Source organism: Lampetra fluviatilis, chromosome 5 (genome assembly GCF_964198595.1).
Source record: "Lampetra fluviatilis chromosome 5, kcLamFluv1.1, whole genome shotgun sequence".
In the NCBI taxonomy this organism is placed as follows: Eukaryota; Metazoa; Chordata; class Hyperoartia; order Petromyzontiformes; family Petromyzontidae; genus Lampetra; species Lampetra fluviatilis.
In genome coordinates, this window is record NC_136279.1 from 2,897,106 (window position 1) to 2,909,553 (window position 12,448).

The window sequence follows — 12,448 nt, forward strand, 5'->3', positions numbered from 1 at the left end:
TGAGAGTGAGAGAGGGGGAGTGAGAGTGTGGTGAGGGGGGAGTGAGAGGGGAGTGTGAGGGTGTGGTGAGGGGGAGTGAGAGTGTGGTGAGGGGGGAGTGAGAGGGGAGTGTGAGAGAGGGGGAGTGAGAGTGTGGTGAGGGGGGAGTGAGAGGGGAGTGTGAGAGTGAGAGAGGGGGAGTGAGAGTGTGGTGAGGGGGGGTGAGGGGGTGTGGTGAGGGGGGGGGGTGTGAGAGTGACGTGAGGGGGAGGTGAGGGGGGAGTGAGAGGGGAGTGTGTGAGGTGAGAGTGAGAGAGGGGGGGAGAGTGAGAGTGAGGGGGGGTGAGCGGGTGTGGTGAGGGGGGGGGGGTGTGAGAGTGAGAGTGAGGGGGGGTGAGGGGGTGTGGTGAGGGGGGGGTGAGAGTGAGGGGGGGGTGAGGGGGTGTGGTGAGGGGGGGGGGTGTGAGAGTGAGAGTGAGGGGGGGTGAGGGGGTGTGGTGAGGGGGGGGGTGTGAGAGTGAGGTGAGGGGGGGTGAGGGGGTGTGGTGGGGGGGGGTGACGTGAGGGGGCGGGGTGGAGTAGTCGAGTGGCAGCCCGGGGGCGGCACGTGACGTGGTGGCAGCAGCTGTCGTCGTCGTCGCTCTCCCTCCCGCCCTATTTGTTTCCCCGCGGTCTCCCCTCGTGGCGCAGTCCTCACTGGCAGCGAGACGACAGCCTCATCCTCCTCCTGCTGCTGCTGCCACTTGCACCAGCCTACAACAGCAACACCAGCAGCATCTTACCATCGGTGTCGTCGACTCCGAGGGGTGTACGAGCCGTGATGGAGCATTCGAGGGACAAGGCCCGGGACCAGATGCAGCTGTGGAAGGACGCGCGCAAGGGCGCGGTGAGACACCCTCAGCCGCTGCCATTACCCCCTCCCCACTCTCCTCCTCCTCTTGTTCTATCATCATCTTCATGATGGTGATGAGGAGGTTTTTAGTGCCGCTGCCCCTTACAGTAGCTGCTGCTGCAACCTCTAATTACTGTACATTGTTACAGCTGCAACCCTTTAATTACATTGTTGAAGTTGATCACACTCCTGCTGCAACCTCTAATTACATTGTTACAGCTCTTGCTGCAACCTCTAATTGCATTGTTACTGCTGCAACCTCTAATTAGTGTACATTGTTACAGCTGCAACCTCTAATGACATTGTTACACTAGCTCACTGCTGCAACTTCTAATGACATTGTTACAGTAGCTCACTGCTGCAACTTCTAATGACATTGTTACTGCTGCTCACTGCTGCAACTTCTAATTACATTGTTACAGCTGTTCCTGCTGCAACTTCTAATGACATTGTTACAGCTGCTCACACTGCTGCTGCAGCTATTGCTCCATAAATGTTGCACGTTTGAGGGACAGCCAGAAGCCACGGAGGCGTGGTTGTTTCCACCTCTAACAACGCGTTGTCGTGTAAAAGCCACTGTTAGGTTTTGCTGGCTTGCTGCTGCTGCTGCTGATACTACTGCACAGTGAATGCAGCTGTTGATGTATCGCTGCTGCGGAGTGGGACATTGCTGCGTGTTGCTGTTGTCCAGGTCACCGCGCTCCAGTCTCTCTCCCCCCCTGTTTTAATTATTAGACCATCGGCGTTGGCGCATTGCCCCCCACAACCACCACCACCACCACGGCCTTTTGTCTAGTTGGCAGTAACGTGGCCCCCTCGTTCGTCGAATGCGGCGGGCAGCTTTGTCTGGCTTTTGGACGGCCGGATTATCCCAGTAGCACAAGTAGCTACACATGCTACGGGCCCCGCACTTCCAAGGCCCCCGCGCTGAATGCTTTCAAGCTATCAATTCCGGTTCAGTGATTCTGCACTTCCTCGATTACTATAGTATTATACCGCCTTCAACTTTTATGAACGACTGGGTGTTTAAGGTTAGCGATTTGTCGTATTATCTGTCTGTATAGCAGATAAAAAACTATTATTTTACTGTGCAAGTTAAAAGTTTGTGTTTTAATATTTGTGTTTTTTTGTTATTTAAGGCCCCTTTATAACATATGCTACAGGCCCCGCACTAGCTTAATCCGGCACTATAATTTACATAATGCGCAGATAGAAACACGGGGCGAACAATACGATAGGTTTATACGGTGATATCGCTTTGATATGCATGCAAAACCAGATTGCTCCATAAAAGTTGCAGAAAAATGCTGATTTGTAAAATTTGGCCCTTGGCCTATAACTTTTTCGCAATATAGCATGTCCTAACCGACAGACGAATTGCACATTCAATACATGTATTGCCAGCAGAGGTCGACTAAAGGGGAGGTCCATTCTTGTGCCCACTGAATTCATGCCCTTCGATAAGCAGCTTTAATTCAGACTGTGTCTGAGTGAGGCTTTCCTAGATTAAAAGTAAACTTGTTTACAGTATAGGCTGCTGCAGGGCTACCTTGTTGTGGACAGCAGATGATTGCAGCCAAATTGCTGTTCTGTGCTCTGCTCCATTGTCCATGCTCCCTCCGCACCTTCACAAATCCGAATTGAACAGTCTGGTGAAGCGTGGTAAATAACCTCCTGACCCGCACATCATGGGGAAGGCTGCCATCCAAAACTGAATTGACAAACTGTGAAGACATAATTCTTCTTATGATTCAGCTTTGCCCATTTTTGTTGTCCCGACAGCCCCCTGATGTCCTGACGACGGGCGCAGGGAACCCCATTTCGGACAAGCTGAATGTTCAGACGGCGGGCCCTCGTGGGCCTCTGCTGGTGCAGGACACCGTGTTCACGGACGAGATGGCGCACTTTGACCGCGAGCGCATTCCCGAGCGCGTGGTGCACGCCAAGGGTGCAGGTACAGCACGCGCGCCTTTCCCCGTGCGTGCGACAGAGGTACTGTTTGCAGCAGTGGTGTCTCTGTCGTGTATTGCGAGCCACCCGCTTTGGTTTGGTGGATGTTGCCCAGGCGGGTGGTTACAACTTTGCCACGATACGAGGGTACTGTGATATATTGTAAGATATATGTGACCGCGTGATAGAGAGGAACGTGGCAGACTATCGTCAAGTCCTTGTGGGCAATGCCATTTGCTTTTGATATCTTCCAACAAGGTGCCGTTCATTGTAACTGATGCCAGTGTCAAAATTGTAGAGACCTTTATGTATCTAAATCGCATGCCCTGTTTTTTGGCAAATGCATTGCTGTTGTGAAATGTTTCGAGAACGGTGTAAATGCAGCAGAGAAATTATATTGCTGTACCGACACTCAGAATCGGAATCTGTATTTATACTAAATCCGATGAGCTATAAAGCTGTTTTTCACATGTCGGGAGACCGCCATGTACGTGATGGTGGAACAACAGGTTGAGTTTCTGAGGTCACTACCTGGTTGCTTGACATGAACAAAAAATGTCTGCGACTCGAATATTGCCGCTTTTGGAGACCATTTTATATTATCACAAAGGTGTTGAGTGACCAAACATATGCAACATCCAGCTGCTGTGTTATCCCTCGTATGTAATGTAAAAGCATGCAATTATAGGAGCTGTGCTATGGACAGGCCAGAAAGGCTGCCTCCAGGATCCTCCTGACAACCTGTGTGAGCTCTGCTGGAAGAGTTTAGGAGATGGGCGTGCTAGGCAAGCCAACACTTCTCGATCCTCGGTTCAATGATGTTGCCTGGAGGTGTTGAAGAGAAAACCAGGCCACATGAAGTCGAGACGGTAGCTCCAGACTCAACACAATAGGAGCCAACATTATCTCAATAGCCACTTGTTAGCAGAGCCAGCTGATGACATAATGGGCTGTTTTGATACTGCAGAATCAACGTCCCATGGCATATGAACGGATATCAGCGGTGCAGTCAGAGGTGAACCATTACTTGGAGCAGCCCCTGCTGGAAAGGAAATCCAGGAACCCCATTGCATGCTGGGAAGAACATCTCCAGCTTAACCTGGCTGCACTGGCAAGACACTATCTAGCAATACCTGTGACATCTGTTCCATCTGTAAGATTTCAATAATATGGGTCAATATCGCAATCAAAATTTGAAATTTCCCCATCTAAAACTGCTCACGATGGATGTGTGTCTTTGTGCTCCTGCAGGTGCATTTGGCTTCTTTGAGGTAACGCATGATATCACCAACTTCTGCAAGGCCAAGGTGTTTGAGCACGTTGGCAAGCGCACACCCATAGCTGTGCGCTTCTCCACCGTCGGTGGGTTGCACACAAACACTGAACACTGACCCTTGCACTCGCTCTCATAAACTCAAACAAGAATACGTATTGCCACATGCATGAAAGCCAACACACCTGTTTTTGTCATTTGCACTCGGGTATATTTGTTTCAAGCATATGCATCTGCATCAGTTGTATGTGTTGCCACATGTCTGGACGAGTTTAGATGAATTTGCAATTATTGTTTAATTCTTAATGTGTGTGCGTGTGCGCATTTTACCGTGTACTTGTGTTGCGTGATTTATTTTTGGCCGCATCAGTTACTGGTGTGTTTTTCTGTTTGAACGTGTGGGTGTGCCTGTGTGATATTTGTGTTAGAGCTGTATAAGTTTATTGCCGAGTGTTGCCCTCCTTGTGTGCACTTTCATTTTAGCGCACGAGTGTGTACGTGACCTCGTTTAGGTGTGTCCCTGTCTGCCCTCTTGTGCTGTATGGCCTGTACATCTTGGTATTGGAGTCATTCAAATGCTCCGAAAGCAGTTGTCGGTGCACAAGCATAATTTTAATAACACAACTTTGAGCTCTGATAATGGTCATTATCATAACGTGTAATAAATATCCACTGTAAGATATGCACTTCAAAAACAATTCAAATTGATGTAGCGTCTAAATGAGGGTGGAGCGGTGGTTTTGTGGTTAGCGCACTTTGCTACGAACCCGGCTATCTGAGTAACAATTATATATTCGAATATAGTGTCGAAATGCAATTGCCTCTCAAGAGACTTCAAAACAATTACATCACAGGGAGTGGGGGCAGGGAAATATTGGAAAGTATGTATGTATTTAGAACTTTTTTTGCACCGTACGTAGCCAACCGTGATAATCGGAGGTGCAGGGGAAGGACATCAAATTAAACACAAAAAGATGTTCTGAAGAAATGAGTTTTCAATTGAGATTTAAACGTGCATAGTTCCAGTGGGTTCCTCATATCGGAAGTAAGAGCATTCCAGACGGCCGCAGAGTGAAGAGAGAACAACAACCGTGGCATGGCCCGGGAACGAATACAACGTTTAAGATGGTGTGTGCACGTGGACGCTGTGACGTGTGCTTGCGTACATTGCGGGCGAGCAGGTGGGGAGTCTGGCTCTGCGGATACCGTGCGGGATCCACGGGGGTTTCCTGTGAAGTTCTACACGGAGGACGGGAACTGGGACCTCGTTGGGAACAACGTGCCAATCTTTTTCATCCGCGACCCGATACTGGTTCGTGGTTAAATTCGTAGCCTCTTGACTCTTCCTTGCCACGTAAACTTACCCCCCCCCAATCCTTCACGTGTGATTTTCTTGTCATGGGTCTGTTCACACATTTAGAAACGTGTGCACGGTATTTTGCTTGTGGCATTTTGTCGACGTCTTTACTACTTAGGGATCTTTTGTATTGACACGTGAATGTAGCGTCACACAAGGTTATGCTTGAATGTTAATTATTTTAAAACATTCTCACTGTTTGCCCCTATTTCGGTATTTGCTTGCCTAATCATATTTGCTCTGTCTATATGCTCGTGTGGCTACCTTGTGTTTGTTCACTGCGGCCTCGACCTCAGCGCTTACACCTTTCAGTCACTGACCTCGTTATCTCCTGGCTGTTTTTTTGTGTGCTGTGTGTGCACTTTTTGAGCGGTGACACCAATATTTACCGGTCTTTGGGATACACTTGCTATACTCATCACCAGCAGCTGCCATTGTCTATCCACGGTTGGATGAAGACCTTCCAAGCCGTTGCTTTTCCCATGCTCCTGCGATACCGCATTTCATCTCTACATGAACTGATCTCGTCTTTTCATCTTCCGTGGTGGTCGTCATCTCGTGCGCCTTGTCCTCCTTCGCTGTCATTCCATCGTCAGTCTCATTCACTGGCCAGCATCCCTTCAAGAGTTGTTCCACCATGAGGCCACTTATGTTTGATATCTAATTTATGTTCATTCCCTGACCCTTATGGTTGCCTATTCTGGCTCTCAGTGTAATTCCAAGTATCCAATAGTATACAGCACACTCCGTATGTGGTAAATTAACACAAGCTGTCAAATCATATTGCTTGTCTAGAGCACAGCTGAACCTTACTGATGATGAATCGTTTAGTGTTGGTGTCTATAAATATGTGAACCTCACAGCATATATGTGCGTAGCATTGTGTCGAGTGATGTTTATGTGCAAATTGTTGGCCTTATTGGGAGCAAGTAACACTTTTTTTTGACCGGCATTGTGGCTGTGTGTGCAGTTCCCATCTTTCATCCACACCCAGAAGAGGAACCCCCAGACCCACCTGAAGGACCCAGACATGTTCTGGGACTTCTTCTCTCTCCGCCCCGAGTCCCTGCACCACGTGAGTCATGCTCCTACCCTCCCACCCTCCTCACCCTCCCAAGCCGGACTAACAGAGGCCACAAAACCAGCCTCGTGACTCTTGGTGCAATGAGACGGGGATATATTTTACATTTACCTTCAATATTGTAATTTGTACATTTCTAAATCTGCAGCTCATCTCTGTCTCCGAACCAGATGTGCATCCTGTTCAGCGACCGCGGGATCCCCGACGGCTACAGACACATGAACGGCTACGGCTCCCACACCTTCAAGATGGTGAATGCTGCTGGTGAGGCCGTCTACTGCAAGTTCCACTACAAGGTGAGTTGCGAGCGTAGGGTCCATTAGTGATCTCTATTCTGCATAGCCTCTGGAGATGCACATCTCAATTCAGAGGGGATTTCTTGGCAAGATAATGCTTGTGTCTGGGACCTGGGGGTAGGAGTACAGCATGGAAGGTGCGTAGAGACTTGCAGAAACTGCTGCTTGCTTATTAGGGCACTCCGGTGGTGAGATATTATCTGCCTTGCCTGGTATACAGGAAGTCATGAGTTCGATCCTGACCCTGATGATGTTTGTATATTTTGAGTTTGCATGTGTACCCGTGGTCGCATGGATTTCCTTTAATTCCTTCGGTTTTCCCCTCCACATTTAGAAACATGCGTTTAGAGCATTTGGCTGCTGCTATACATTTCCACGTAATAAGCCACTTCGTTGAGCGGTCATTTGTGGCCAGGCGGTTTCTGAAAAAGAGCTCTCTGGCTCAGTGGGCCTTGCCTGGTAAAAAAAAAATAGTTCATAGTTTTTGTTTGTCTAGTTTATTAATTGAGCACATGTCCCCATGCTGCAGACTGACCAAGGAATCCGTAACGTACCGGTGGAGGTGGCCGAGCGGTTGTCTGGTACTGACCCCGACTACAGCATCCGTGATCTCTACCGGGCGATCGCCGATGGCAACTTCCCCACGTGGACGCTCTACGTGCAGATCATGACCTTTGCGGAGGCCGAGGTCCATCGCTGGAACCCGTTTGACCTCACCAAGGTACCTCTGTCGATCCCGCAGGTGCTCCAGGCTGCTTTTTTTGTCCAGTCACTGTCTTTCGTCCGATAAGATTTACGTTTGTGTTGGCATGTCATCAAGAGCGTTCACCTCTCGCTAAACATTAAACGTGCAGCTAGCTACCACCACTTTGCTCAACTGCTTTTTGTGTTTAGTTTGTTGTCCTACCCCCGCACCTCTGATTAGCGCGGTTGACTACGTACGGTGCAAAATAATTTAAATATAGATTATACATACATACACCACCATGCACTTAGAAAAGTGTATTTGTATATAAAATAAATATATATTCCCACATCTTATAAAAACATGCACGACATCAAACACTTCAAACGTTAACATCTCACGTGCCGTTTCATATGCCGTGGGTAACTCCTGTTAAGACTTGTGCCATAGTCCTGATCGCGAGAGGGATCTGTGTGTGCCAGAGGTCGCAACCGGGTACCCGATACCCGTACCCTACCAGATACCCGGCTACCCATACCCGGCCGGGTACGGGTACCCGTTTGCGACCCTGGTGCGGCCGGGTACGGGTAGACCGTGAGTCACTGGTGAGTAACTGTTTGTCACTCATTTCCCAACGTCTTGTCTCTTCTCACAATTCAAGTTCCTAGAATCAACCCACCCGCGCCTGCAACATGGCTTCATCCCAGAGGTCGCAATCAGGTACCCGATACCCGATACCCGTACCCTACCCGTACCCGGCCGGGTACGGGTAGGGTACGGCCGGGTACGGGTACGGGTACCCGTTTGCGACCCTGGTGCGGCGGGGCCGGGTACGGGTATGGGTAAGGAATCAAAACCCGTTTGCGACCTCTGGTGTGTGCCCCATGTGTGCCCCGTGTGTGCCCCGTGTGCTCAGGTGTGGCCGCACGGGGAGTTCCCCCTGATCCCGGTGGGTCGCCTGGAGCTCAACCGCAACCCCACCGACTACTTTGCTGAAGTCGAGCAGATTGCATTTGACCCGTCCAACATGCCTCCGGGCATCGAGCCCAGCCCAGACAAGATGCTGCAGGTCTCGCCATCTCTGCCCCCCTCCTCTACCCATCCTATAACCGCTGATGTTATCATTAACTACGACGACAACGCACAGCATCGTTTTGGGTGAATTTACCTGTGTCGGTGCGCGTGTGTGTGTGTGCGCACATTCAGGGAAGGCTGTTCGCATACCCGGATACACACCGGCACCGTCTGGGTGCCAACTACCTGCACCTGCCGGTGAACTGCCCGTTCCGTGCCCATGTCCGAAACTACCAGCGTGACGGTCCCATGTGCATGTTCGACAACCAGGGTGCGTTGCCTGTCTGCTGATGCAGCTTTGTGTTCTTTGTATGTTTTATAACATCAAATATATTACACGGGTCTAATGTTTTTGTGTATGCATGTGTACCTCTCTGTTCGTGCCCCCCCCCCCCCCCCCCCTTTAATATGATGGCAAGGGTTACTCATTGTGTAGCGTCCCAAGTGACCTAGGCACCACCATTCATGTCACGCATATCACTAGCAAACAAAGTCTGGGCTTGATACAGTGTCATCACCATTGCCACGCAGGGAGAATTGAGCAGAAATAATCAGCGGAGAATGATACGAGGTAGACCCTGGGTTTCACGTCTGCCAATCTCCCCATTACGGGCACTGTCTTAACAGACCGCGTAGGCTTTTGCAGTCGTGCTGCTGCGTAGCCTTGTGTCTTCCGGTTGTCTGACGCTCTGCTCCACGTGCAGCGAGTTTTACAGCAGTTGGAGCGACACGTCGGACACCGTGCCGAACAACGCGTGGCACAACCCGAAAGTGATTCGGGAGAGCGATTATTCTGCCAAGCAGAACGTTGCTGCAGCTGCCTGAACGGACGAGTAAATGTCAATTTTTGTCTTGCGTTTGCTTACAGCCGGTGCACCCAACTACTACCCAAACAGCTTCAGCGCTCCTGAGCAACAGCCACACCTGCACGAGCACAAATTCGCCGTCAGTGCCGATGTGCAACGCTACAACTCTGCCGACGACGACAACTACTCGCAGGTGGGCCACCCCGTGGGCACACGTAACCTCGCAAGCCAAGGCACCAAGGGTGCCGCCGGTGCACACACTTTGGTCAGCACATTCATAACTTGAACACACACACACAAATAATAATAAAAAATCCTCTGTATGTGCATCCACACACAAAACAATGTACCGGTTGCCCTTGCTTTATGTGGGTTTGGTTTGCGCAAATTTGTGCACATGTGGATAACCAATTTCTACCCGAAATTTGCTATATGCGGTTTGAATTCACTCGTATGTGGATATGCGGTCGGACGTGGGACATTGTGTGTACTGTATGCACTACTTGGCAGACAGCTGTCTCGTGCGGTTTGGCTTTGTGCGCCCTTTTTTTGGAACGAATCTTACCGCACAAGGCAAGGGAAACCTGTACACGCACGCACACACACACTAGCATCTCAACAGCTGCTCGTGTGTGGAGCGTTGGTTACGGGGTGCGCTGGTTCGACTGTGTGTGTGTGCATTGTGCCTCCGTGCGTGTGCGCCCTGCGCAGGTGAACACGTTTTATGGCTCCGTGCTGAGCGAGGTTGAACGCACGCGGCTCGTGCAGAACATCGCTGGCAATCTCAAGGAGGCTCAGAAGTTCATCCAGGAGCGCATGGTATACACACGAACGCACCTACACCTGCACACACGTGTATACGCATCCACACGCACATACACACAAATGCATTTGAAATTAATCTGCTTAAGCGTGTTTGTTTCGCATGCAGCTGTGGTGCAGCAGTTTGAGATACTCGGGTGGCATTGTTAGATTCTGTTCACATGCTGCACTGAGGGAGCTGCCACGCGGTGCATATTGTACAGGGTGGACATGTTGGCACGAGCGTGTGCCAATGTCGATGCACATATTGAGCGAAAATCTCACGATGAAGGCTGTTTTGTACGGCGTTGTTCGTTGGCCGTGACGGACCCTCACCCGCTGCGTGGTACGTGACCCCGTGCACTTCCAGGTGAAGCAGCTGACCCTGGCACATTCGGAGCTGGGCGCCCGCGTCAAGGCCCTGCTGAACCAGCACAACGCTCGCTCCTCCTCGGTACGCGAACTCGCCTGGGGAACCCGGTCACTTAAGACACTTTTATCGCATGACGTCATTCACCTGGAGATGTTGCGACCTGAAGGCATCGCTGCCTGGTCACCCCAACCTCTGCTCAGTGGGGGAGGGTCATGCCTTCTCTGGTAGCCGCCCGTTGTCTGGAATTCCCTCATCCCAGCCATCTGTGCTGCAGGCTCTCTGCGCCTGTTCGAGGGCTCAAGGAACTTTCTCCTTCCCTTTGCCTGTGATTGCGTCCTACAAAATGTGTCATGTAAAAAAATTATGATATACAGTAAAAACCCAATGGGCAGGCCCTATTATGTCGCCACACCAAGTTGGCTGAATAATAAAATAAACTCCGCAGCCTCCACCGCCCCCGAGAGCACATGGGTGCAACGACAGTGCCACGTGGTAGAGCAGTCTCCGTCTACCCCCCCCCCCTCCTGTGCGTGCCACTGTTTTCAGAGGATCGTAGCTCGGCAACAGCCGTGTTGGTTGCAGGACAGTGGAGGAATCGAATTTCCAGTTCCGTGTTTTTTTTTTCATCAGGCAGTAACTCCTCTGTAACGTTCTTTTTAACTTGTTACTTATTGTCAACTTGGGTTTAACAATTTGTAGCCAATTTTTGTAATGTTACATGGGGTGTTCTGGTCGACAGCATACCGGTGGTGCTGAAGCTAATTGGCACGTTTGTTCCTGTGACAGATGTATTTAATTGGGTGGAGGGTGAACGGCACACGATCTGAACCAAATATCATTTAGGAATCATATTTGTCGCGAAAGCCTGCGTGTTAAATCCAGGTTGCGTTATATGGAGAGTACTATACCTAACCACACCATACACGCACCATTGTATACGTGGTACTGTACTTTTTATCTTTCTCAGCGGCTTGGTTAGGCTTTCATCCAGCAGTGGATTAACCAGGGATACTGCTGATCATGATGATGATAATGAAGTAATGTTCCATCACTTGTAATTGTGTTTCCAGAATGCGGTGCACACGTACACCCAGCACGGCTCTGATGAGAAGGCCAACCTGTGAGCGGTCTGCACTTCCTGGTACCCCGCAAGGCCCCAGCAGGGCCTCCGCTTGGGCCAAGATGACCACAGGAAGTAGCTCTTGGCACATAAACAAATCGTACCAATCGAGCTTTCAAGTTGTGACTGAGATTTACTTTTCTCAAATCAATTTTGATTGATGTGGCCTTCAAACTATTGTTTTGGCCAGAATGTAGATTCCATATCGCTTCCGTCCACATGAGGAGAGCTAGGAAGAGTTGCTGTAGATTTTTGCTATGATTACTGTGATGAGGAAGACTGACTCGTGAAGAATCATAAAAACCTCTGCCTTCAAGGCGTCGTGCTGCCACTGCATGTTCTTAGCCTAGGAAAGGGCAGCTTTGTTCATTACCAGTTTGACAAAGAGATGCCACATGCATAATCTAAATTTGCACTGCAATGCAGAGTTAGAATTGAACTGATCTTTTGAGGTGGCATGAGAATAAAAATTTCACGTGAAATTTGTCCGTAGCCTGTTCTTGATGTGTTTCTCATTAACAATAACAACACACCAAAGGGCAACACTTGTCAGACGGCAGCCTCGACTAGAGGGTACTGCGTGTTGCTGCCATCCTTCCAATATGCCTTTCATGTATGATCATGTTAACAAACTAATTGTGTGCATTATGATAACCGATTTTGATGGTCATCTGTTTGTACTTAAATAATTAAACAGATTTATGAAACTGCAGATGGTTGTTTGGCCTCAATTTACATGTTTCTGCCTTGAGATACAAAAC

The 12,448-nt window shown here is 49.7% G+C and overlaps 1 protein-coding gene across 1 annotated transcript; it reads left to right on the top strand.

Annotated features, from left to right (window-relative positions):
• The first annotated feature begins 566 nt into the window (after window positions 1-566).
• Window positions 567-12,404, top strand: CAT (catalase). Its single transcript, XM_078856431.1, has 13 exons — window positions 567-865; window positions 2,654-2,825; window positions 4,073-4,183; window positions 5,276-5,406; window positions 6,422-6,526; window positions 6,703-6,828; window positions 7,358-7,549; window positions 8,430-8,582; window positions 8,720-8,858; window positions 9,456-9,586; window positions 10,105-10,212; window positions 10,565-10,648; window positions 11,638-12,404. The coding sequence occupies exons 1-13, from the start codon at window positions 800-802 to the stop codon at window positions 11,689-11,691; spliced, it is 1,572 nt and encodes a 523-aa protein (XP_078712557.1). The 5' UTR covers window positions 567-799; the 3' UTR covers window positions 11,692-12,404.
• Window positions 12,405-12,448: the final 44 nt, after the last annotated feature.

Excerpts from the sequence above, each read along its gene's own strand:
- CAT (XM_078856431.1), top strand. The coding sequence starts at position 800 with ATGGAGCATTCGAGGGACAAGGCCCGGGACCAGATGCAGCTGTGGAAG. Across the intron at positions 6,829-7,357 it reads ACTGCAAGTTCCACTACAAG|ACTGACCAAGGAATCCGTAA; the intron begins GTGAGTTGCGAG and ends CCCATGCTGCAG. Across the intron at positions 8,583-8,719 it reads GCCCAGACAAGATGCTGCAG|GGAAGGCTGTTCGCATACCC; the intron begins GTCTCGCCATCT and ends GCGCACATTCAG.